The sequence below is a fragment of the Miniopterus natalensis genome, chromosome 2 (genome assembly GCF_054644295.1).
Source record: "Miniopterus natalensis isolate mMinNat1 chromosome 2, mMinNat1.hap1, whole genome shotgun sequence".
NCBI classification, from domain to species: domain Eukaryota; kingdom Metazoa; phylum Chordata; class Mammalia; order Chiroptera; family Miniopteridae; genus Miniopterus; species Miniopterus natalensis.
The window spans coordinates 141,821,619-141,849,575 of NC_142082.1; the positions used below are offsets into that span (position 1 = coordinate 141,821,619).

Consider the following 27,957-nt stretch of genomic DNA (forward strand, 5'->3'; position numbering starts at 1 on the left):
TGATATAACCCAGTGACCCCTTACCTCCTCCTATTCTTCAAGCTAATGGGCAACTAGTTTAAGACTCTGGCTTTACAAGATAGCGAGTGGTATAAGTAATCCCACTGGTAACCAGACTTCTTTTCTTCTCATAAGCTGCTGCCAAGTAAATGGAATCTCATTTTAAAAGACCCCATAAATAAAATATTTCATTAGGATTAAATACAAAATTATTGTGTTAAGATTTCTATGTAACCAGGCTCCTTAACAATGTCCTAAACACTTGTAGAACAAAAAATTTCACTATCTTTAGTTTACTGAAACTGGTTCTGAATGAATCAAAACATATGTTATGTAGACCAGAATTTCAAATTTATCCTCATTTTAAAAGTAGAAATGCATTATACTTAGTGTAATTAACAGAATGGCTATCAGGAAACTTGTCATTTATATATTAAGCAATATATTTTACATTCAGGAAACTTAATTTTATCAAATGTCCTTTAATTTCAGACAACAATATGATACATGTTGTATAAGAAGCACACAACAGTTTTGCAGTACAATTTCAAAGTGTATAGAAATTGGAATACAGAAGTTAAACACTGGTGTACTGACAGCATTTGTGAACTTTGGAAAAACTGCATATAAAACTTAGAATCCAGATATTAGCCAATCTGAAACTTTACTTCCTAGAATATAAAATGATACTTTGAGAGGCAAAATATTTTTTTTTTACTAAACAAACTATATAAACATTTAAAATAATCATTAAAAACTCAACTTTAGAATTTATAAAGATTAGCTATAAAAATATATTGGCAGTCACTTTTATAAATGTACCATTCACTACATTACAAAATAGTCTCTAACATAAAATTGCTTTAATAACTGTACTATTTTAGAATCTGATAAATCTTACATTAAATCGATTATAAAATCTTGGAAAACTTTGGTATACGTCTTCAGAAGGGTTTTAAAAAATACTCTATCACCTCAAGGGCCTGTAAACATTCCATTCTATTAAAGCACAACAGAGTAAGTAATGTATATTCAACTGCTCAAAGAGTACAGAATCAAAAAACAATCTGCTATATATTTGTAGAAAATCACCATTCCCAGAATAACCCAAAAATAAACTGTTTAAAAGTGTCAAACTTTTAAACAGTTTTCTTTCCATTCTGATAATAAATGTTATAAAAACACTACACCCCATTCATGTACCTTAGACGCCTGTTAGGACAAGGCCTCAAAAAATAGTCTAACCCAGTCTTCAAAACGCTTTCAAGTCCAATAAACAAACTTAAAAACCCATTTAAAAGACTTGACAATAGAACAAGTATATGTAATCAGAACACATAATTATTTCTATTTAGTTCTGTATTAGTTTTTCTTTTATATTGGTAATTTAGAATTTATTGGCAGAAAAAAAATACACACACACACACACACACAAATTGAAAAAAGTAAATTTTAGGAAACAGTATGAAATGCAGACCTATAGGGTAAATTGATTTATTTTTAAAAATTTACCAAATTTCATCTTATCTGCCACTTTTAGATTATTGACTACTGTTATTTAGAAAATTCAAACTGGTGAATGTTCATTTCCTGCTTCTTGAGTATGTGTAATTTTTACAGAGCTTCCAGTTGTGCCAGTATCTTCCTTGAGGTCATTTTCCACTTTATCCTCTGTCACTAGATCTCTCGCATAAGACATTTATCTTTCAGTTGCAAAAGCCTAAATGAAAGCTTCTTTTTTGACCTTTTAATTTATAAAACTCCACTAAGAAGAAAAATCCATCTAAATTTTTAGGCAAGTCCACAAAATATTTTCTTTCTCAAGAATCAAACACTTTTATGGGAATAAAGATCCTTCAAAGTTTTTAACTCTTCTATTAGAGTTTTATTTTGATTTTCCAGGACTGCAACTCGATTTTCCAGGCATTTCACATATTCTTTCTTCTTTCTGCGACATTCTCGAGCAGCTTCTCTAAATGTAAGCATTAAAAACCAATGTTAGAAAAAAATTCATGTTCTTTAAAGTGGTAAATGTGCTTCAGTAATTTTCCCTGCTCATCTTTTTTTCCTCATTTAAAAAATTGATGTATCATCTGTATACAGTGAAATATAGATCTGAAGTGTAGAATTCAGTCAGTGTGTGTATATATCTATATGTCTTTATTGATTTCAGAGAAAGGGAGGGAGGAGGAGGGAGGGAGAGAGAGAAACATCAGTGATGAGAGTCACTGATCGCTTGCTTCCTGCACACCCTCTGTTGGGGATCGAGCCCGCAACCCGGGCATGTGCCCTGACCGGGAATCGAACCTCGATCTCCTGGATCCTAGGTCAATGCTCAACCACTGAGCCATGCTTCCCAGGCAGAATTCAGTTACTTTTGGCAAATGCATATACCTGTATAACCCACACACACCTATCAAGACAGAACATTTTTATTGCCCCAGAAAGTTCTCTCATGCCCATTCCTAGTCAGTCCTCTCCTCCAGCAACTACTGTTGTGATTTTACCACAAGTGAGACTTTTCCTTACCTAAGACTTCATATAACAGTCATACAACATATACTTGTGTGTGTGGCGTCCTTTTATTTGGTGTATTTTTGAGGCTCCTCATGTTGCTGTGTGCTGGTTTGTTCCTTTCTATATTTGAGGTCCTAGTTCACTGTCTGAATATCAGCAGTTTGTTGATCCATTGTCCTGGGCTGCTTCTAGTTTGAGCTGCTGTGCATGCTCTTGTGCCAGTCTCTTTGTGAACGTATGTCCTATTTCTCTTCAATAAATACTAAGGAGTAAAGTTTATGGGTCCTCTGCTTAATTTTTGACCCACAGATTCTTTAATTTTCCTTTTAAGTTAATTTTAATTTATTGAATACAAATAAATTTTTTCAATACACTTTATTGTAATAAATACAAACAGTGCTTGACACTCAGTTTTGTACATGTCCTCATAGAACATTTCTATGAAGTCACATACAAGTTTTATATACATATAGATAGAAATAAAAAGTATTATTTTGCGTATACTATGTATTGTAGATATTATCTGCAACTTGCTTTTTTACAGTTTTAATGTTGTTTCTATGTTGGTACAAAGATTTTTCCATGTCGACATTTTGTTGTTAATTCCCATTTCCCTAGCTACTAATGCGATTGAGCATTTTTCAAAACTTTTATTGGTCTTTTGGATCTACTCTTATGTAAATTGCCTATTTATACCCTTTGTCCCTTCATACTTTTTGGCCACTTTACAATGAGAAATTACTAGAAAGACAACCTAGGAACTTTCTGTGAATTATACATATTAATCCTTTACCTGTTTTTACATTATTTTCTCATCATTTGACTTCTCATATTTTTATATCATGTCATAAGTGCTCTTTAGTCTTTCTTTTTCTTGGCTTAAATTAAAATGCCATGCACTACATAGTTCTCTCTAAATTTTATCTTAGAAATTTTATTGCTTAATTTTCACAATTAAGTCTTTAATCCATCTGAAATTACTTTTGTTCATTGTATAAAAAATAGGAATCCAATTTAATTGGATTCTTCCAAATGTGGAGTTGACTATGTATCTTTATTAAATAAACCACCCTTCAGAAGTGTACTTAACTAGCACAAAAGGCTATTTCTGGCCTCTCTATGCCATTTGCTAATGTTATTACTGTCTGCCCCTTTGCTGATACCAAGTTTTGATTACAATGGCTTTAGAGTATGATTCAATGCCTAACAAGACAAAGTAACCTCTTTCTGTTCTTGAGCATTCTTGAATCCTTATTTCTTCTTTGTAAATTTTTAGCTTATTTTGTCCAACTTTACAAAGATCTACAAAGAATCTAACTTGAATCACATTAAATTTATGTAAATTCTGGGAGAATGTTTATTAACTGCCTTCATCAAAGAACATAGTATTTTCTGTTCGTTCAGATACTGTTTTACCTGTGATTAAGGTTTTTAAAATGTGGACCCTATGCCTTTCCTGTTAAATTTACTAAGTATTTTATGACTTTTGTCACTAATCTGAATGTAATATTACTTCCCATTATTATTTTCAAGATGGTAATTCATAGTAGAAAAAACCCCACCTTATTAAACTTCCTTATAAATTACTACACTTTAAAATATTTTAATGAAGTAGTACACACAAAAGATTGTATGTGGTGTAGGTATGTTATGAAGCATAGTAAAATGAACACCTGTAAACCTAATACCCAGCTTACTATGAGAAAACGTTATCCATATTGTTGAAGGGCCCTCGGTGCTATCCCTGATTCCATCCATACCCCTGCCTCCTGCCCAGAAGCAATTATTAGCTTTAATCTTCTGCTATTTCTATAGTTTTAGTACATATGTATATGCCCCTAAATTATGTATCATTTAGTTTACTTATTTTCTAAAATTTATTATAAAATATACTTTATGTATGTTGTTGCAACTTGCTTTTTTCACTCAACTTTATTTTTCTAATGTTTATTCATGTCCCTCAGTCATTACAAATGAACACTATTATGCTGTATAAAATGAATCACAATTTATGTACCCATTCTGTTGTTGATGGTTATTTGGGTTGTTTCCCGATTTTTGCTGCTATGAACATTCTTGCACATACTTCCTACAAAAGTCTCAGTACCATACACAGAGTAAAACAGCTGAGTCACAGGGCAGATCCAGGCCAACTGTACAAGATAAGGGCCAATTAATTTCCAAAGTGCTTATACCAATTTACACTCCCATAAGCAGTATGTGAGTTCCATTGTTCAAATCGTTGCCAGCTCCTGATTAGACTTTGGGACAAATGGTACCTATGTGTGTGGTATTAATTTGCATTTCTTTGATTACTGATAAGGGTGAGCAATCTTTCATATGGTTATTAATGATTTGTGTTTTCTAAGAAATGCCTATCTATATATTTTGACATTTTTCTGTTGGGCTGTACTTTTCTTATTTAGAAGATCTTTATATTTTTTCCAAAGAAATATTTTTTTTGGTTAGATATGTTACAAATATCTTCTATAGGTTTGAAGCTTATATTTTCACTTGCTTTACATTATCTTTTAATTAACAGAAGTTATTAATTTTAATGAAAATTCACTAATCTTTCATGTTAATGTTTGTGTGTGCTGTTTTGTTTAAGGGATCTTTCCCTATACCTGAAACCATGAGATTCTATATTTTCACCTGAAAGTTTTAAAATTTCATTTTATTTTTATGTGTTTGATCAATCTAGAATGATTTTTGTGTATGGTGTGAGGAAGAAATCCAGTATTTTTGCACATAAAAATTACTAATTATCCTAACACCATTTACTGAAGAGTCCCTCCTTCCCCCATAATCTGCCCTATCATATCAAGGTTTCATGTGTTCATGGATCTGTTTCTGAGTTCTCTACTCTATTTCATTGGTCATTTTGTTTATCTCAATGCCAGTATCACACTATTTAATTACCACAACTTTAAATAAAGCTTGATTATCTCCTCACCTTATTCTTGTCTGGAATATTTTGGCTGTTCTTGGCCCTTTACTCTTCTATACATTTTAGTATCAACTGGTCAATTTCTTCAAACAATCTTTTTGGGTTTTGATTGGAACTGCATTGAATCTATGGATCAATTGGGGGGAAAATAGTCATCTTTATAATACTGAGTTTCTATATCTATGGACATAGAATATATTTCTCCATTTATTTAGATCTTAATGTCTTTCGAAAACATTTCTTTTGTTGATAAAATAAATGATGCCTTTTAAATATTTACCAAGCTCTTTACTGCTGATGTAAAGAAATACAACTGATTTCTGAAAACTGATTTTATATCTAGCAATCTTAGGGCTCATTACTTCTAACAATTTTTCTGTAAGTCCTTTTGGGTTCTTTTATTGATAGGCAATTATATAAAAAATAGTGTAATATTTTATTTCTTTAATTTAAATCCTTATAATTTTTCCCTTTTTTTCTTGTTTTACTAAACTGGCAAGGTTTCCTGTACAAACTGTTTATTTTTCAAGCTTTCAAATAAATAGTTTGTAGATGATTCTCCTGGATATTCTAAGCAGATGAATATATCTTTGCAAATAACAGTTTTATTTTACTTTTCCAATTTTTTATCATTTTGATGGTCTCTTAATCTTTGATGATTTTCAGGACATCTTTTTTTTCTTTAACTATATATACTTTCCCTTTCTCTATTAGATAACTGAAGATTTTACAAAACTCACTCTGTTGTCTGCTTTTCCTACTGACTCTTGTCCCTGAAAGGCAATGTAGCATTATCTAAAACTCTGGACTCAGAAACGTAGACCTATGAGTTTAAATCCAACCTCTATCACTTACTAAGCAATGTAAACTTGGACAAGTAGCTTAACCTCTCTAGGCCTCAGTTTCCTCATCTCAAAAAAAAAGGGAGGGGGAATAGTATTATTTACACCACAAAGATTTTGGTGAAAATTACATAAGGGCTTGGCACATATCATGATGGAGGCCTAACTCCTTGGGTAGTCTGTGATTTTTCAACTTATATTTGTCAGAACTCAATGTATGGGAATTCATTAAAGCTGACTGAGATTGCTTTCCTCCAAGCAATTGGGGCTCTATGGACCTGGACCCATTTTAAAATTATAATTCTCAGCTTATGGGTGTAGCACTTCTTGAACCTCGACTTCGTGAAGAATAACTTCTGATACAGTTTCCCAGCTTGTACAGACAGTCCCAGGCCTCTGTCCCTAGTCTCCCCTGCATACTAAAGGTACACCAATCACAAAGATCTGAATTTATCGTCAGGTTACACGGGGGGCTGCTTCGTGGTCTTGTGCTTCTGGTTTATTCCTGACCTCAAAATAATTCTCTTACTTTCCTATAGGCTCATCCAGTCATTTAAAAATATGGTTTTTATATTTCATCAAGCTTTAAAACTATTACATAGCTGAGGTCATATTGTCAGAAAGAGGTCTCATTCTAGTAACTTTTAACAATTCTTTTGGGTTGCCTAGGTATACAATTATATCATAAGCAAAGAAATACAATTCTTTATTTCTGATATTTATATAACTTCATTTCCTTATCTTACTGCATTTGTTGGAACTTCCAAAATGAGTCTCTGCTTTGTTACCAAGTTCATTTACAGTGATGCTTGCTCTTAGTTTTTAGTAAAGAAACATTTTATCTTGAATTAAATGCATCCATCTGATCCTTTTATAGTAATCTTCATTGTCTTAGAAAATCATCCTTTTATCCTAATTTTCTACCTTATTGGTGAGGAGCTGAAAATAGAATCCTATTGTAATTTTTAAAATTTGTTGTATTTATAGTTACTTAGCTTTTTTTGTTTCTAATATAGTTTATTGGTGTCTTTTCTCTCTCTCCTTAGCTTGAACACATTGCAGAAGGCTACATGTTATATTCTTTTTCTCAAAGAACCACTGGTTTTTCATGCCTGATGTACATATTGTGCATATAGCAATGTTTAAAATACATTTAAAAGAAAAGTAAATGTTCTGGGGGTTAATTACTAATCTATTTTCATGATCAAAATTCATTTTTAGGAGCATTTCTGAATCAGTAAGTAAACTAGGTATTAGGCAGAATCCCACTAATTCTTTCTTCTTGCTGTGGCAAGCAGCAGATTATTATTTTCATTTAACTTTGTCAGCCCAACAAGAACAAAATATATTATTTGAAAAGCTTTGCTTAACAGTGCTCTTCAAAGGACTGAACTCTAGGTCATATATTAAATAAAGAGATTGAGCAATGGGACTCACTGATCCACTGGAAATAAACTAGACATAATCAAACACTCAGTAAAACAAAGCTGATATAAATCTCTCTCCTTATTTCTAATATACAATTCCAGTTAACATCTGGTTATGTTTTGAGATTTACAAAAACATTATCATTCTGGCAGTATAATTTTACTACCCACCTGTTTTTCATCAACCTTATTTCTCTCTTTAATTGGGGGTCATCTGTCTTAGTTGTTTGAGATGTAAGAGTCACAGGAGATGTCATCACCACAGTCTGTGGCAGGGAAGTAGCTGAAGGTGTGGTCCGGATCTGATATGTCTGCATATCTCCTGATGCAGCTGTGTGGCCAAAAGAATAAGTAAATTCGTAAGTGTCTTTAAAAGAACTTTGGGATGCTTTCTATACACACTTGAACATACTTACTTTGTACAACCACCTGGTTGCTGGGCACAAGTATTTGCTGTCCATCAGAGGTCTGTGCATACTGGAGAATTGTTGTACCTTGCTGAGTACTGCCTGAATTTGTCATGGTTAGTGTCTGAAGTCCCTGTACTCCATCTGTGCCTGGACTGGCCAGCTGTAAGGCTCCATTTGGGGCAATGGCAACTTTAACCAAAGAGAGAACATAGCTATTATTAGACTATACAACACACTAATTGCAAAGGATTCATGAAAAACAAAAAACACTATTAAAACAGGCTTGAAAGGAGGTCCACTTGACAACTGTTGACCACTCTGGGTGAACCATATGTAAAAGAAATAAAATGGCATTTCTTTATAAAATTCTATAGTTCAGATGCACCAATCTTAGTAGTCAAAACACATTTTGGGCTCGATGATCCACTCCATGCTGATTGCTAATGTTGTCACAGCACTTCTAGAGTACTAAGAGGGCACTGAGGGCTGACTTTTAAAGGAAAAATAAGTAGAAGGAAACATTAATATAGCTTGTAATTTTTTTCAAAAGAAGCATAAAAAAGCCCTAGCTGGTTTTGCTCAGTGGTTAGCGTATTGGCCTGCGGACTGAAGGGTGGGTCCCAAGTTCAGTTTTGGTCAAGGGCATGTACCTCGGTTGCAGACTCGATCCCCAGCCCCAGTCAGGGAGCGTGCGGGAGGCAACTAATTGATGTGTGTCTATCACATCCATGCTTCTCTCTTTTCTCTCTCTTTCCTTCCACTCTCTCTGAAAAGCAATGGAAAAAACATCCTCGGGTGAGGATAAAAAAAATAAAATAAAATAAAAAAAAATAAAAGATTGTAACAAAAATATTTTTAAAAAGATAAGTGCACATATAGAAATCTTCAAATAGGATAATAAGTTACATAATGAAAACACAAATCCTCATACTCTGTTTCTTAGCTCGGCTCTCTAGTGGTAACTGCTGTTAGACAAGTTAAATGTTATTAAATGATATTTTAAAAATGTAATCTATTCAGTCACTTCCGAGCAAAAATCACCAATAGAGTTAAGTCATCAGAAAGCCACAGCATTACTAAGCTCCCCACAGCCTTTCTCACTGAATTTTACTTAATGTTAATGCTTTCCCTTGAAAGCTTAAATGAAATGCCCCCCATGATGCATGACATCTTAACATTATGCAGTTCCCACATAATAAATCCCCTTCAGAATCTAATGCCTCATCTCTATACGCTCTTTTCAGATTATAGTTATGTAACATGTTTTCCCCTTTTATGCTTTGCCTACCATGAAGCCAAAATACAGTTGTCTGTGTATTTTAATTAAAAATAAAATTTTCAGGAATTTCTAATTATTCCTTCCCTCACTGGCACACAACAAATATTCCCAAATACTTTAATTTATATAAGGTTAGAAGACATTAAAATTGTTTACATGCAGAGATTTGTTTTAAACTTATAATAGCAATTACTTTTTTTTTAATCCTTACCTGAAGAGTGAGGACATTTTTTCCATTGATTTTAGAGAGTGGGAGGGAGGGGGGAAGGGGAGACAGAGAGAGCAGTGGGGGAGAGAGAAACATGTAAATATGTTTTCCCTTCCTTATGGTTTTCCTAATAACATTTTCTATTCTCTAGCTTACTTTAAGAATATAGTATATAATACATATAACATACAAAATATGTGTTTTAAGTTACACTTTATGTTACCAGTAAGGCCTTTGGTCAACAGTAGGCTATTATTTATTAGTAATTAAGGTTTTGGGGGAGTCAAAAGTTATATGCAGCCCAGCTGCCATGGCGCAGCAGCTGAACATTGACCTATGATCCAGGAGATTGAGGTTCCATTCCCGGTCGGGGCACATGCCAGGGTTGCAGGCTTGATCCCCAGCAGGGGGCATGCAGGAGGCAACCGATCAATGACACTCTTGTCATTGATGTTTCTTCCTCTCCCTTCCTTTCTCTGAAATCAATGAAAATATATTTTGGGAAAGAAAAGAGAAAAAGTTATGTGCAGATTTTTACTGCATGAGGAATCAGCACTCTAAACCCCGTGTTGTTCAAGGGTCAGCTGTATTTGTATCAAAATATGTGAAATTATATTCAAATATATAGATATATACCATTTGATGTTACATGTGTGATACTACAGAATTGCTTTCATTTTTGCAACAGATCTTCCTATTCTTGTTTAACATGTCTATTTACCTCGTTGAATGTACACTAAATCTGCATGGTACAATACAGTAGCAAGTAGCCACATTTCAACTGCTATTTAAAGTAACTAAAGCCCGGCAGGGCGTGGCTCAGCGGTTAAGCATCGACCTAGGATCCAGGAGATCAGGGTTCGATTCCCGGTCAGGGCACATGCCCAGGTTTCGGGCTCCATCAATGACTCTCTCATTATTGATATTTCTCTCTCTCTCTCCCCCCCCCCGCCTGAAATCAATAAAGATATGTTAAAAAAAAAATTTAAAAAATAGCCCCAGCCGGGTATGGCTCAGCGGTTGAGCGTCGACCTAGGATCCAGGTGATCGGGGTTTGATTCCCGGTCAGGGCACATGCCTGGGTTGCGGGCTTGATCAATGACTCTCTCATCATTGATGTTTCCATCTCTCTCTCTCCCTCTCCTTTCCTCGCTGAAATCAATAAAGATATATATATAAAAAAAAAAGATTAAAAAAAAACAAAAAAACTAGAACCAAACAAAAAAATCAGTTCCTCAGTCTCATCAGCCACATTTCAACTGCTCAACAGTCAAACATGGCTTAGTAACTAGTGTACTGGATAATGCAGATAGAGAACACTTCCATCATTAAGGAAGTTCTATTGGATCATGCCGCCCCAAATACTAGTTTACTTTATGTACAGGAAAAAGCAGTGTGTATAGGGGTTGGTACTACCCATGGTTTCTGGCATCCACTGGGGGTCTTGGAATGTATCCTGTGCAGATGGGAGGTGGGGTGAGGGGTGCTGTATCGTAATTGTCTTAAAAAATTCTGGGGGGGCATATGCAGGGAACAAACTGACGACAGCCAGAGAGGAAGGGGTTTGGGGGACTGGGTGAAAAGGTGAAGGAATTGAGAAATATAAATTGGTAGTTACAAAATAGTCACGGGGATGTAAAGTTCAGCACCGGGAAAATAATAAATATTATTCGAACAAGTATGGTGCCAGGTGGGTACTTGAATGATCAGGGGGATCACTTTGTAAATTATATAATTATCTAACTACTATGTTATATGCCTGAAACAAATATAAAATGATATTGAGTGTCAATGGTAGTTGAAAATTAAAATTTTGGAGGGGAAATAGTAATACATGTGTATGGTAAAAAAAAATAAATTCAGTTTCATTTAAAATGAAAGTGAACCTCCCAACTGCCTCTGACCTATGCTCCCAAGTTGCCATCCTTGCAATCATTATTCCCAGTTTCTTATGTGTCCTCAAGGAGGTATTCTATTTTTATTCTTTAAATCATTTATTCATAACAAATTTTGCTGAAAGCCTACTATGTGCCAGGCCCCATATGCCAAGGACATAGTTGTGAACAAGACAAAGTTCTTTCCCTCAAGAAATGTACACAGATTAGCTAATAAATAAGGAACTTGATAATTACATAATTAAATTATGTGCTTTTTAATAACTACATATAAATGCTATAAAAATATTATAAAATAAAGAAAACTAAAGGGAGGAACAGCCTATTTTATTTTTTGTTAATCCTCACCCAAGGATATATTTTTTCCATTGATTTTTTTTTTTTTTGGTGGGGAGGAGAGTGAGGGAAAGAGAGAAATATCCAAGTGAGAGAGAGACATCAATTGGTTGCTTCCTGCACACACCCCAGCTGGGCAAGTACTGAACCTGCAACCCAGGTAGAAGCCCTTGACCAGGAGTAGAATCTCTGACCCTTTGGTGTGAGGGCCAATGCTCTAACGATGGAGCCACACTAGCCAGGGCAGAGCAGCATATTTTAAAAAGAGGAGTCTCTCTGAGGAGGTGACATTTAAGCAGAGCAGGAGTGAGGATACAAGCCAGGTGAGGATCTGGGAGAAGAACATGCCAGGCAGTGGGATGACAATGGCAAAGATCCTGAGGGAGAAAGAAGTTTCTTGCATTTAAATAACAGGAAGAAAGTCTGTGTGGCCAGAATACCACCAAGTGGCAGGAGATGACACTGGAGTTGTAAGCAAGACCATATCCTGAATCTAATGCCTTGTAGGACTTAATTCTAAGTGTGGACGAAAAGGGGCCACATGCTAACCTGACAAGCTCAGGTAAGGCTTGCATGGTGGCCCTGCAAACCCAGAAACCTAAAGTAACCACAAAGGATGGTCTGAAATGAAAACTTTTTTAACTAAAAGTTTATGGTGGGTAGTCATGTCCTAGGCAGGTATCTTCCCTGACAAAGGTCAACCTTTTTTAAAAAATATATCTTTATTGATTTCAGAGAGAAAGAAGGCAAGGGAGAAAGAGAGAAACATCATGATAAGAGAGTCACTGATCGGCTGCCTCCTGCAGGCCCCCGACTGGGGATTCTTCCAGCAACCCAGGCATGTGCCCTGACTGGGAATCGAACCCTGATCGCCTGGATCCTAGGTCGATGCTCAACCGCTGAGCAGCGCCCGGCCCCTTGACAAAGGTCAGTCTTTACCTTAACTAAGTCTATTGTCTTTTGCATCTACAATAACATTCCTTTGGAATGTCAGGGTAACTCCCCTTTTTCCAGACCCCTCAGGGCACAACCAATGCACCAGGGCAGGGACCATAAATTGTTGACTGTTAACTGTCTCTTACCCACCTATGTAAAAGATGTGTCTATCATTTTACTCTTTATCCAATCCCAGAGGTTTCCCTGCTTTGCATTCTCCCACCTCCCTAATCTATCACCAATGGATTTCATGGAACCCACTTACATCTTCTCCTTTGATTGTAATGCATAAAACAAGGTGCAAAACTGCCATTCTCTGGAGCATCATGTCAAATCCATTAAGGTTCTGCTTCCCTGCATTTGTTGACAATTTGGCTCAAACTTATAAAAATCCTTCACAAGTTTGAATGTTTCTTACATTAACATAAGCAAGAGTGGTGTGATCTAATTGACATTTTAAATCATTTTGGCTGCAGTACAGAAAACTATTAGAATAAGTATGGAAACAAGACAACCAACTGGATGCCTACTGCAGTAATTCAGATGTGTGAAAACCAAGGTGGTGGTATTGACTGGAGATGTTGAAAGATGAAACACATTATTTTGTGGCAAGAACCAATCAGATTTGAAGAACGGGGGTTAGGAGTAGAGGGAGAGAATATCTACAAATGGACAGCCCAAATGAATTTCTTGGGGTGATGGACTATATCTTGTTTTTTAATCCTCAACCAAGGATATGTTTTTTTATTAATTTTAGAGAGAGAGGAGGGGGGGGGAGAGAAACATCGATGTGTGAGAGAAACATCTATCAGTTGCTTCTGTACAGGCCCCAACCAGGGATCAAACCCACAATCTAGGTATGTGTCCTGACCAGGAATCGAACTCACAACCTTTTGGTGCACAGGATGATGCTCCAACCAACTGAGCCACCTGGCCGGGGCTAGTGGACAGTATCTTGATAGTGGTGGTGGCGGTTAGACAATTCAATGCATTTGTCAAACACACTTTTACCCCAAACTAAGTGTATCATTTATAAGCTGTGTGACTTTAGGGACAGTAACTAACTCTATAAGCCTCAGTTCCCTTATAAATTGATAACTGCCTAACTTACAAATTTTAAGTAGTGAGAATGCTAAAAAGTACTTCGCATTATTTCTGGCTCAGTAATCATCACGATTGAAGTATAACAGTCTACACACCCCTTCTTTACATGGAAAGGTTAGTTTTTGTGTGTCTATCAGGTGTAAATTTTTTCTATACATACTGTACTGTCCGGTGCTAGTCTGATAGATGGAAGTTGGAACAGACATAGAAGTGACAGCAGACACTCCAGGATTTTCTCCGTCTCCTTTTCTGCCCCTTGTATCTTCAGAAGATAGATCTTTCAAAATTTTTCTGTGAAAAACAGAACTTTATTAATGTTGGTAATGTGGAGATGGCAGTCCTAGACGACTCTGTTGGGCATTTGTAGAATAGTCACAGTAGTTCTTCAACCTGTTTATATATCAGAATCACCTGGAGTTTTTTATTGAATCCAGATTCCCATCTGCTACCTCTTAAGAGTGAGTGAGTGAGCAGGAAGGCTAGAGTTCCAGAATCCATTTAACGAGCTGCCTGCATGGTCTTATGCAGCCAGCCTATCATGGGACTGTGAAATATTGTGCCCGTTTCTTTTTCATTTTAAGTTATGAAACATTTTGAGCATAAAGAAAAGAAAATAAAAACACCTATGTACCATATACCAAGAACCAATAGATGCAAATATTTTGCTAAATTTATTTCAGGTATCTTATTTTTAATAGGAATTAAGTTACAGATATGTCACCACCAATCCCTTTTCCTTCTTTTCTCCTCCCTCAAAGAATACTATTAAATTGCTGTGTATCATTCCCATATATGTTACTTTATTTTTATTACATAGCATTTAGAGATATTATTTGCCATTGTTTTGTGTTCTTCCTCATCTTTCTGACTCAATCTTAGTGAGCCTTAGGGAGCAGTTTTTTGGATGACTTCTCTGTCTATATTCATTCTGGTGATACTCAAATTCCATGGGCTTTCTTGAAAACCTTATATATAGCCCTGGCTGGTGTGGCTCAGTTGGTTGAGCATTGTCCTGTGAACGGAAAGGTCTCTGGTTCAATTCCTGGTCAGGGCACAAGCCCAGGTTGTGGGTTCAGTCCTGGATGGAGCAAATAAGGGAGGCAAGTGATAGATGTTTCTGTCTCATGTCGATGTTTCTCTCCCTCCTCCCTTCCTCTCTCTCTAAAATCAATAAAAACATATTAAAAAAAAAAACCTTACGTATACTGATGACCCTTCAAATGATATTTCCCCAATCTCTCTCCTGACTAATATCCAACTATGTATTGAGTATTTCCACTCAATAGGCACCTTAAACTTAATGGATCCAAAATGTAATGTCAGATATCCTTCCATCCCTGGCAGTCTTCCCCACATCAGTAAATATCAACTGTATTCTCCAAAAATCTTGGTCATCCTCTCTGCTTTCTCACAAACCCATATTAAAGTCATAAGCAAATTTCATTTAATCTTTAAAATACATCCAGATTTGTACACACCCTCTCCATCTCCACTGCTGCACCCAGTGTCTATGCCATCACCACCTCTTGACTAGACAGTCACAATAGCCTCTACAGTCCTCCTTTAGCCTACCCTTCTCTTGCTACAGTCTGTTCTCCACATAGCAGCCAGTCATCTTTTTAAAATGTCAGATCAAGTCACTCATCTGAATGGCTTCCTAACTCAGAATAAATGACATGGCCTACAAGGCCATAACTTGTCCCCCGTGACCTCTCCAACTTCTCTCCTTTCTTTATATTCTTGCAGCCTCCCCCACTACAGGATTATTAATTTTATTAATTTTTCCCCCAAAGGACCAGCTTTCAGTTATGTCTATTAGTTTTCTCTTTTCAAGTTCATTGATTTCTGCTCTTTATTTCTTTTCTCTTGCTTGCTTTGAGTTTATCCATGCCTCCCCTACAAGTATCTTAAAGTGGAAACTTACATTATTGATTTGACTTTACTTCTTTTATAATATAGCATTTAATTCTATAAATTTTCCTCTAATCCCCACTGACTCAGTTACATCCCACAAATTTTGACATTCTGTGTTTTCATTTTCAGTCAGTTCAAAATATTTTCTAATTTCCCTTAAGATTTCCTGTTTGGGCCATGGATTATTTCTAAATGTGTTGTTTCATTTCCACGGGTCTGGGTTTCTAGTCTAATTTAAGTATAATCAGAAAGAATATACTCTGCGTGATTTCAGTTCTAAATGTTAAGGTTTGTTATGACCCAGGATGTGGTCTTTCTTGGTGGATGATCTTTGTGCACGTAAAGTGTTCTAAAAATGCGAACCAGGTCCACTTGGTTGATGGTATTGTTCAGTTCTATAGTAGTACTGATTTTGTGACCTCAAGTTCTGTTGGATACTGAGGTAGGTGTGCGGAAACCTTCAATTATAACTGTGGATTTATTTAACGTTTCAGTTCTGTTTTTGATACATCCGTTTCGAAGCTCCGTTGCTAGGTGTATACACATTTAGGACAGTTGCAGTGGTTCATATGGAGTATATGTTTAGCATTTTGAAGAACTACCAGACTGTTGCCATAGCGATCATCCCATTTTACATTCTCAACAACAATGTATGAGTGTTTTAATTCCTCTATATCCTTATCAACACTTATGTCTTTTTAACATTTTAGATATACTAGTGGGTTTAAAGTGGTATCTCAAAATTTTGATTTGCATTTGCCTAATGACAAATGATGTTGAACATTTTTTCATATATTTATTGGCCATTTGTATATTTTCCCTCATTTTTTAACTGGGTTATTTGTCAACAATATTTAGTTTTCTGATTGATGAATGTGGGATGTCTTTTCACTTATTTAGAGCTTTGAAATTTCTTTCAACAAGGTTTTGTAGTTTTCAGTGTACAAATATACTTCTTTTGTTAAATTTATACTTAAATATAATTTAAATGTAAAAATTTAATTTCAGACCTAAGTATTTTACTTTATGCTATAAGTGGAATTTTCTTAATTTCATTTTTAGATTGTTTACTGCTACTGTATTAGACCTACAATTGACTTTTGTAAATTGACTTTGTACCCTGCAAACCTGCTGAACTTTTGCATTGGTTTTACTTTGGTGAATTCTTCTGAATTTTCTGTATATGAGATCACATCATCTGCTAATTGTTTTATTTCTTCCTTTCCAATCTGGATGCCTTTTATTTCATTTTCTTGTCTAACTGCCTAAGTACAATGTTAAATAGAAATAGTGAGCATGAACATTCATAGCCTTGTCTTGTTCCTGATCTTACGAGGGGAACATCCAGTCTTTTACCATTATATATGATATTAGCTATAGGCTTTTGTAGATGCCTTTAATTGGGTTGAGGAAGCTTCCTTCTGTTTGTTTGATGAGCATCTGTATCATTAAAGGGTATTGGATTTTGTCAAATGCTTTTCTGCGTCTGTTGAAAAAATCATTGCGAGTTTTTGTTTTCTATGAATATGATATATTCAGATGTAAAACCAATCTTGTACTCCTGGGATAAATTCTGCTTGATTCATGGTGTATGTAATACCTTTTATACATTGTTGGGTTCAGTTTGTTATTTTGTTGAGGATTTTGTGTCTAGATTCATGAGGAACTTTTTTTTTTATTTTTTTATCCTCACCCGAGGGCATCTTTTCCATTGTTTTTCAGAGACAATGGAAGGAGGAGAGAAAAACATCGCTGTGGGAGAGACACATTTATTGGTTGCCTCCCACCCGGGGATTGAGCCTGCGACGGAGGTGCGTGCCCTTGGCTGGACTCAAACCCGGGACCCTTTAGTGCACAGGCCAATGCTCTAACCACTAAGCCAAACTGACTATGGTTTAGTCTGTAGTTTTATAATGTCTCTTTTTGTTGTTGTTGTTAATCCTCACCTGAGGATATATTTTTCCCCAATCACTTTTAGATAGAGGGGAGGGGGAGAAAGAGATGGGGGGGGCAGGGAGGGTAAAACATTGATATGAGAGAGACACATTGACTGGTTGCCTCCTGCATGTGCCCCAACTAGGGCTGGGGAACAAACTCACAACCCAGGTACATGCCCTTGACCGAGAATTGAACCCATGACCCCTCAGTGCGTGGGCTGACGCCCCAACCACTGAGCCACACCACCAGGGCTATAATCTGTCTTGTAATTAGTGAGTATAAAACATGTCTTCTTAATTATTAATATGGGTAATCAACCATTTTATTATTTGCTTTCTGGTTTTTTAGTTCTACATTCTTTTGGATTTGAAGACTTTTCAGAACTCTGTTTTAATTTACCTATTGTGTGTTTGACCAAATCTCTTTGGATAGCAATCTTAGTGGCTGTTCTAGGGTGTTATAATGTTGATACTTGGTCTACTTAGAACCATTATTTCCCCACTTCAAGGGAACTTTAGAAACCGCACCACCACATTAAATCTCCTTATCCTCCCCTCCTTTATGTTGTAGTTACACATTTAAAAAATTTTTAAATTATAGTTGACATGCAATATTATGTTTGTGGTTTCAGGTACACAACATAGTGATTCATTATACCTTTACAATGCGATCACCATGTTGTCTTATATATTACTTCTGCATACATTGAAAACCCCATTAGACAATGTTTATTTAAAGTGATATTTATTGTTGAAAGTATTACAGATGTCCCCGTTTTGTTTCCCTCCATTGACCCCCCCCCCTTCCCCACATTATTATCTGTCTGCGGGCTATGCAAATATGCGTGTAAGTTCACTGGGTACTCTTCCCGCCCCACCCCCTTCCATTTGAAATAGTTTGGTATGCTTCGATGTATCTGGATCTTTTTTGTTCGTAAGTTTCCCCCCCCCCCCATTAGATTCTACATATAAGTGAGATCATGTGATCTTCTTGTCTGATCGCTGTGGCTAGGACTTCTAGTACTATGCTGAACAAAAGTGGTGAAAGTGGCCCGGCTGGGTGTGGCTCAGCGGTTGAGCATTGACCTAGGATCCAGGAGATCGGGGTTCGATTCCCGGTTGGGGCACATGCCCGGGTTGCAGGCTCGATCCCCAATGACTCTCTCATCATTGGTGTTTCTGTCTCTCTCTCCCTCTGCTGTCCTTTCTCTGACATCAATAAAGATTAAAAAAAAAAAAAAGTGGTAAAAGTGGAAAACAGTCTTGTTCCTGTTCCTTGGGGAATGGTTTTAGTTTTTGCCCACTGAGTATGTTGGCTGTAGGATTGTCATATATGGCCTTTATTATGTGTAGGTATGACCCCTCAATACCTATTTTGCTGAGTTTTTTCTCAAAAATGGGTGATGGATATTGTCAAATGCTTTTTCTGCATCTATTGATATGATCATCTGATTTTTTGTCTTTTAACTTATGTGATGTATCACATTAATTGATTTGTGAATATTGTACTAGCCTTGCATCCCTGGAATAAATCCCACTTGGTCATGGTATAGATGATCTTTTTAATATATTGCTGGATCTGATTTGCTAATATTTTGTTGGGGATTTTAGCATCAACGTTCATCAGGGATATCGGCCTGTAATTCTTTTTCTTTGTAGTATTTTTATCTGGTTTTGGGAGTAGGATAATGCTGGCCTCATAAAAAGAGTTTGGAAGTGTTCCTTCCTCTTGGATTTTTTGGAATAGTTTGAGAACAACAGGTGTTAGTTCTTCTTTGAATATTTGGTAAAGTTCTCCCGTGAAGCTGTCTGGACCAGGGCTTTTGTGTGCTGGGAGTTTTTTGATTATTGCTTCAATTTCATCAGTTGTTGTCGGCCTATTCAGGTTTTCTGCTTCTTCCTGATTCAGTTTTGGAAGATTGTATTTTTCTTGGAACTTGTCCATTTCATTCAGGTTGTCCAGCTTGTTGGCATATAAAGTTGTTCATAGTATTTTCTTACAATCCTTTTAATTTCTGTGATGTCAGTTGTTACTTCACCTCTTTAATTTCTGATTCCCGCCCCACCCCCATTCCATTTGAAATAGGTATGTTGCACGCTTCAGTGTACCTGGATCTTTCTTGTTCATAAGTTTTTCCCCCCATTAGATTCCACATATAAGTGAGATCATGTGATCTTCTTGTCTGATCGCTGTGGCTAGGACTTCCAGTACTATGTTGGTTCTATTTATTTGGGTCCCTTCTCTTTGTTTCTTGATGAGTCTGGCTAAAGGTTCATCAATCTTGTTTATCTTTTCAAAGAACCAGCTCTTGGTTCCAATGTTCGCTTGTATATATTTTTTTTGTCTCTATGTCATTTATTTCCACTCTGATCTTTATTATTTCCTTCCTTCTACTTACTCTGGGGCTTTTCTAATTCTTCAAGTTGTAGGGTTATTAGAAATTTTTCTTGTTTCTTGAGGTGGGCCTGTAGTGCTATGCACTTCCCTCTTAGGACTGCTTTTGCTGTGTCCCACAGATTTTGGGTTGTTTTGTGTTCATTTTCATTTGTTTCCAGGAAGCTTTTAATTTCTTCCTTGATCTCACTGGTAACCCACTCATTGTTTAATAACATGCTGTTTATTGTTCATGTGTTTGAATGCTACTGGGTGTTTTTATTGTAGTTGATTTCTAGTTTCAAGCCATTGTGATCCAAGAAGATACTTGATATGATTTCAGTCTTCTTGAACTTGTAGAGACTTAGTGTCCTAACATGTGGTCTGTCTTTGAGAATGTCCTGTGTACACTTGAGAAGAATGTATATTCTGCAGCTTTGGGGTGAAATGTTCTGTAAATGTCAGTTAAATCCATCTGATCTAGTGTGTCGTTTAGGGTTGTTTTCTTGTTGACTTTTTGTCTAGAAGATCTATCCAGTGATGTCAGTGGGGTTTTAAGTCCCTTACTATGACTGTATTGCTGTCAATCTCTCCCTTAAAGTCCTCCAGAAGCTTTGAGACATATCTGGGTGCTCTGTATTGGGTGCATATATGTTTACCAGGGTTATATTCTCTTGTATCGGTCCCTTTAGTATTATGAAGTGGCCTTTATTTTGAAGTCTATTTGTCAGATATGAGTACTGCTATCCCAGATTTTTTTAAATTTCCATTTGCATGGAAAAAATTTTTCTATCCCTTCACTTTCATCCTGTGTGAGTCCTTTGTTCTGAGGTGGGTCTCTTGCACACAGCATTACATATGGGTCATGTTTTCTAATCCATTCGGTTATGCTATGTCTTTTGATTGAAACACTAAAGCCATTTATATTTAAGGTTATTATTGACAGGTTGTTATTTGTTGCCATTTTTATTATTTTTTTCTTTTTTAATCCCATCTGATAGATTATTCCATTACTTTTCAGAGAGAGTGGGGAGGGAGGGAGAGAGAGAGAGAAAAACATCAAGGTGAGAGAGACACATTGATTGGTTGCTTCCCACATGTGCCTCAACCAGCGCCGGGGATCGAGCCTACTATGGAGGTATGTGCCCTTGGCAGGAATCGAACCTGGGACCTTCAGTCCTCGGGCCAGTGCTCTAACCACTGAGCAAAACCATCCAGGGCCCATTTTTATTCTTTATGCCTGTGTTCCCCTCTCTCTATTTCTTCTTCTTACAACAGTCCCTTTGCATTTGTTTCTATGTATTAGATCAAACTGCTATGCCTCCCAGTCTTTATGGGGTGGTCTATATAGTAGGTATTTTGTGGGAACCAATGGTGCGGTATCTCAGATCTCCTGAGCTGGGTGCTCTAGGAATGCCCCTTGTGTGAATTATTTGGGTTCTCCTGTTATAATTGGGTCTTGAACGTTGCTGTCCCATTCGTGGATGGAATCTTTTCTCAGGCTGGCTGACTGTGAGGCTCACCCCTGACCACGTCGTGCAAGCTGTTGTGGAGGTGGTGACAGAACAGAACAAAAGACAATGAAACAAAACAAGCAACAAAAGAAACAAAACAAAAACATATATAACACTCCTACAGCAACAAAAGCAACCACAAAGAAGAGAGAATTAGGAAAGAGAAAAGAGAGCAAGGAAGATAGGAGGAAAAAAAAAGAGGGAAGAAAAAGGAATATGAAGGGGCAGAGAAGAAATAAAAAAGATAAGAAGAACAGACCCAGCTGGATGTGGCTCAGCAGTTGAGCATCGACCTAGGATCCAGGAGACCAGGGCACACGCACAGGTTGCGGGCTCGATCCCCAGGCAGGAGCATGAAGGAGGCAGCCAATCAATGACTTTCTCCTCATTGATGTTTCTCTCTCTCTCTCCCTTTCCTCTCTCTCTGAAATCAATAAAGATGTATTTAAAAAAAAAAGGAAAATGATACATCTTTAAATGCCTCCTGGGAGCTCCCTTTGAATCCTGTTCTTCTGATGACTGTGGCTGACTATTCTGTCTGCTAATTCTGGGCTTCCAGGGTACTTAGGTGCTAACCACTGTCAGAAACTGTCCTCCTTTGGCTTTTAGGAACCTGTTTGAAGTGCCAAGTGATTCAGTTTGTGTCTGTCTCCACAGGACTTGGCTGCGTGAGGGAAGGGCCAAGCTGTACTCTTTTTTTTTAAATATATATCTTTATTGATTTTAGAGACAGGAAAGGAGAGGGAGAGAGAGAGCGGGGAGAGAGAGATAGAAACATCAATGATGAGAGAGTCACTGATTGAGCCCGCAACCCAGGCACGTGCCCTGACTGGGAATCGAACCCTGATCGCCTGGATCCTAGGTCGACGCTCAACCGCTGAGCCACTCCCCGCCGGGCCAAGCTGTACTCTTAAGGCTGTTTTGGGGGTTGGGGGGTAGCACAGAGCTGGGTCAGCAAACTTCCTCAGGTTCCCTAGGCCCCACCTCTACCCACCTCTACTCACCTTTGGCCAGCCAGGTGTCAATCTTAATCACTCAAAATCACTGGCCTGGCCAGCATGGCTCAGAGGTTGAGCATCTACCTATGATCCAGGAGATTGAGGTTCAGTTCCAGATCAGGACACATGCTGTGTCGAGGGCTTGATTCCCAGTAGGGGGTGTGCAGAAGGCAGCCGATCAATGACTCTCTCATCACTGATGTTTCTATCTCTCCCTCTCCTTTCCTCTCTCTGAAATCAATAAAGATGTATTTTTTAAAAGTTTATTTCTGAAAGGGCTTTAGGTGGAATTGGGAGTATAGCCCCCTTGGTCTCCTAAGAGGGGAGGTGCTGTTCAGATTTCAGGGAAAGTAGTAGGTGTGTTTCCCCATTCCCAGAGCTGCTACTCCTGAGCGTCCCAGAGTATTACTCTGCCCTGGCTGAGCAGAGGTCCTCATATGCAGTCCAATGGGATAAGCTGGATACTGGGAGTTTCTATCAGCTCTCCATGCGGAGGAAGCACCAGTCAGGTTCTTGGGATAGTGGGGTGTACAGTCCCACCGCCAATCCTGTCACTGACGCTTCCTGAGTCTGTTCAAACCCATAGGCTTGGCCTCTGTTGCTGTCTCCTCTGCAAAGGTCAAGGTGCAGGGTGTGGCAGGCTGTATCACCTAGGGCAGGGTTTTTTCCTTTTCCTGAGCTGTGGCTTCTGGGAGGGACTAGTGCCTCTCAGAAAAAATGGCCATTTTGGTTTGGGAGCTAAGACTGAATGCAGGACTCTCGGCTGCTGCTCTTCCACATCTCCCCACAATGTTTCCCATCCCGGCCTCTCCTTAGGCACCTTGAGTGCTCACTGCCCTCCCTCCTCCAAAGCCTCAGGTGAGTTGCTGCAAACAAAATTTGTGCTCTGGGTTTCAAAAATGAACAAACAAAAAAACCCTGAGGCTTAATCTCCGACCCCAGTTTCCTAGGCAGCCAAAAGACCTGCCATCTTTCTCTGGTGCTCCGGGCTGAGCCTGAATTCTGGGCCTCAATCTTCTCAGAGAAATTACCCTCCTGTAGCCAAGAGATCCCCCCTTCAATCTCAGCCTGCTGCCCATGGAAGCTGCGTCAGCCCCTCTTACGACCTCACCCTTCCTACCAGTCTTCAGGTGTTTTCTGTCGTTCCAGGATATAAGTCTCCTCAGCTGACCCTCAGCTGGTAATTCCTGATGAATGTTCCCCAATTTAGTTTTATTTGCAGTCTGGCCCAGTGAAGAGGTGCAAGAAAGGTCTGCCTATTTGGCCGCCATCTTCTTAAAGGCTCAAGTACAGACTTGCTTGCTCATTCACAAACTCACTCGTTCTAAACTCCAGTGCAGAACTAGAACAAATAACCCTCAAGTTTATGTGGCACCACAAAAGACACCAAATAGCCAAAACAATCTTGAGAAAGAACAACAAAATTGGAGGTATCACACTATCTGATATCAAACTATACTACAAGGCCATAGTAATCAAAACAGCATGGTACTGGCATAAAAACAGACACAGATTAATGGAACAGAATAGAGTTTGGAAATAAACCCACACCTATATGGTCAATTAATCTATGACAAAGGAGGCAAGAATATATAATGGAGTAAAGACAGTCTTTTCAATAAATGGTGTTGGGAAAACTGAAGAGATAAATGCAAAAAAATGAAAGACTACTTTTTATACCATATACAAGAATAAACTCAAAATAGATTAATGACTTAAATATAAGACCTGAAACCATAAAACTCCTAGAACAAAATGTAGGCAGTAAACTCTTTGACATCTTTCTTAGCAATATCTTTTTGGATATGTCTCCTCATGCAAGGGTAACAAAAGAAAAAATAAACAAGTGGGACTACATCAAACTAAAAAGTTTTTCTACACTGAAGGTGACCATCAACAAAATGAAAATACAACCTACTGAATGGAGAAGGTCTTTTTCAGTGATATACCTGCTAAAGGATTAATATCCAAAATCTGTAAGAACTCATACAACTTAACTGCCAAAGGATTAATATCCAAAATCTGTAAGAACTCACGCAACTTAACACCAAAAAAAGAAAACACAGTATATTCTTGCACTTGTTTATATCTTTTTCTATTTCTTTTTTCATCGTCCTATAGTTTTCCAAGTACAGGTCTTTTGCCTTCTTGGTTAAGTTTATTCCTAAGTATCTTAATTTTTTGTTATGATGGTAAATGGGATTTTTTTTTAAGGTATCTCTTTCTGAGAGATTATTGTTGGTGTATAAAAATGCCATTGATTTCTGGGTGTTAATTTTGTATCCTGCTACACTGCCAAATTCATTTATTAAATCTAGTAGTTTTTTGGTGGAGTCCTTAGGGTTTTCTATTTACAATATCATGTCATCTGCAAATAATAACAGTTTTACTTCCTCCTTTCCAATTTGGATGCCTTTTATGTTTTCTTCTTGTCTGATCGCTGTGGCTAGGACTTCTATGTTGAATAAGAGTGGTGAAAACGGACATTCTTGTCTTGTTCCTGTTCTTAGGGGAAACGGTTTTAGTTTTTGCCCATTGAGTAAGATGCTGGCTGTAGGTTTGTCATATATGGCCTTTATTACGTTGAGGTATGATTCCTCTATTTCCACTTTGCTGAAAGTTCTTTATCAAAAATGAGTGTTGGATTTTGTCAAATGCTTTTTTCCCATCTATTGATATGATCATGTGATTTTTGTCTTTTAATTTGTTTATGTGATGTATCACATTAATTGATTTGCAAATATTGTACTAGCCTTGCATCTCTGGAATAAATCCCACTTGATCATGATGAATGATCTTTTTAATATATTGCTGGATCCGATCCGTTAATGTTTCTTGAGGATCTTAACATCTACGTTCATCAAGGATACTGACCTATAATTCTCTTTCTTTGTAGTGTCTTTATTTGGTTTTGGAATTAGGCTAATACTGGCCTCGTAAAAAGAGCCTGGAAGTGTTCTTTCCTCTTGGATTTCTTGGAATAGTTTGAGGAGGATAGGTGTTTGTTTTTCTTTGAATGTTTGGTAAAACTCTGTGAAGCTGTCCAGACTAGGGCTTTTGTTTGCTGGGAGGTTGTTTTTTTAATTTATCTTCTTTATCTATCTGCTTTACTGATGTATTATTTTAGTCTCTATTGTTTCTTTCAGGGCTACCAGATGAGTTAGATGTGTCTGTGACTCTGGAAGATATGGGTTTGAGCACTGGCAGAGACAACAGAAGGAGAGAGTACCCCTAGGACTTGGTCCCAGCTCTGGAAGGGGGCAGAAACCCAATACACCCCCATAGGTCAATAGCCCCTAGCAGTGTACACAGCTCTCCTCCAGGGAGAGCCTCTCCCAAAGGAATGACATATCATGGTAAGAACTTCCTTTCCTATCAATGGATGGGTTCCCTTTGTCCTGGCTCAAACGCTCACTGTGACTAAGTGCCACACCTATTTGCAGCAGAGGAGCACTGTGTCTGCCAGCCCAATGTCTTGAGAAATGTGAGAGTATCTACATACTCCAAATGCTTCCTATGGTGGCCCGGGGCCTGGAGAGAGGGAATGAAGGAAATTCCTGCTAATGCTTGGTATACAGATACCTGGAAACAGGAACAAACTTCAGCAGCCACAGGCTGAACTCAGAGCAGCTTGGCCTGTGACCACTTGTAAGTAATGGTATATGTGACTGATCCCAGTTAAGGCTCCTATATAAACTTTCAAGATTCTGGTGGGCAGGCTGAAGATCTATTCATTGTGCAGCCACTTAAGAAAAGCCTCTTAAGTAAATTCCCTTGCTTATTAAACTTGCCACTCTACTAATCCAGTGGTCTGCTTCTTTGGTCTCTCCTCGCCCTCTGTATACAAGGGCCAATTTGCAAACTAATGGACCATTCCTGTCTTACATGTTTCTGCCTCGTATAATTTCCATCTTGTAACACGGTTCTAAGTAAGTTGACTCATTTACCTTTTCTTGATAAACCTCTGCTTCCTTCCTGCATCTTAAATTCCCAATTCCCAGAACAGGCCAACCTCTTTCTTAACATACAACCTACCTTTGATTACACTTCCCTCAGCCTAAGAAGCTCGTTTCCTGAGTTACAAAACTTCTCCCTGCCCCTATCTCACAGTATTTAGTAGATTGGTGGTAATCTAAATGACATCTTTTATGAAGTCTTTCCCACTCATTCTACCAGACAGGAACGACTATACCACAGATGTAGTTCTCTCATAACTTCAGAAATCTTATTGCATCTGTTTATATGTCTCAAAGTCAGAGTTTCATCCTTTCCGTCTTCTGTTCCTCCTGCCATCTAGCCATCAAGTTTGTCAATTCTAGCACAAAAGTGTCTCAAAAAGTGTCTCCAAAACTATCCCACTACCCACATGAAATCACCCAGATTATTTCAACGGCTTTCTGTCAATTAGCTGTACTACTTCCAGCTCTCCATTCATTCAACAATTATTGATAGTAATCTTGTATGGTCACTTTGCTAGGCCCTAGGATCACAAAAATAATACATGGGCCATGCCCTCAAATAAACTGGATTTCCAGAGGATAAGTACTTTAACAGGGGTCAGTAAGAAGATGCCATAGAAGAAAGACTTAATCTGGTCTTGGAGGGGGCGTTGGAGAGAAGATAATCAGAGAAGGCTTTCAGGAGGAAGTGAGGCCTCAAATATATGCAGGGCTTATGCAGAATGTAGAACAATGTGTTTCAGCAAAGGGACACATAAGGAACAAAGGCCCAGACTTAGGAAGTTAAGAAAACACAAAGTAATCTAATTCCTAAAATCTACAGTCCTCCTTTCATATTGCTATTAAAGTTACCTATCTAAAAATAAATATGGAAATCTAGTACTTTGCCAGAAGATAGGTCTGAAGTCCTCTTTAGCACAGCCCTTCATAATCTGTCTCGAATCTGTTTTAATGCCCTTCCTATCTAAACACACGCTCTCCCTTTACATAGTTTGTTTTTACACAGCACTATTTGAAATCATTTGGTATTACAGCACACGCAGGGTTTGACAGGAGAGTACTCACCTGTAAGATGGGCGCCGTGCTAAGATCCCGTGGGCTTTCTGTGAGGAGCCTATACTATCAGATGAGTCCTGAGATTCTTCACTTTCTGATAAAGATGATACCTAAAAAACAGACCTGGTTTTTACTATGATGAACAATGCAGGTGAAAAAGAATTAAAATGTTTTACTTTCAGAAATAGTGATCTGCCTCCGACCATCCAAATTCACTTGTCATTAAATCTAAGGTCTAAAAGACAGAAACAAAAGTAAATGGAAGGAGGAGAAAGTTGATTTCAGGCCAAACTAATTAAGG

General features: G+C 37.6%; 1 protein-coding gene across 4 annotated transcripts in view; it reads right to left on the reverse strand.

Moving 5' to 3' along the window:
• Positions 1 to 466: 466 nt before the first annotated feature.
• ATF1 (activating transcription factor 1) overlaps positions 467 to 27,957 on the reverse strand; it is a 53,713-nt gene continuing 26,222 nt past the window's right edge. For 2 of the 4 annotated variants that reach the window (XM_016201278.2, XM_016201277.2), the window contains 5 exons: positions 27,666 to 27,766; positions 14,065 to 14,195; positions 8,153 to 8,335; positions 7,908 to 8,067; positions 467 to 1,972 (listed from right to left, as the gene is read on the reverse strand). In XM_016201278.2, the coding sequence (XP_016056764.1) occupies positions 1,828 to 1,972; positions 7,908 to 8,067; positions 8,153 to 8,335; positions 14,065 to 14,195; positions 27,666 to 27,766 (720 nt within the window). In that variant the 3' untranslated portion in view covers positions 467 to 1,827. Of the gene's footprint in view, positions 1,973 to 5,473; positions 5,594 to 7,907; positions 8,068 to 8,152; positions 8,336 to 14,064; positions 14,196 to 27,665; positions 27,767 to 27,957 lie in introns of all 4 variants that reach the window. The other 2 variants (XR_015714062.1, XM_087814670.1) reach the window with 2 other exon arrangements.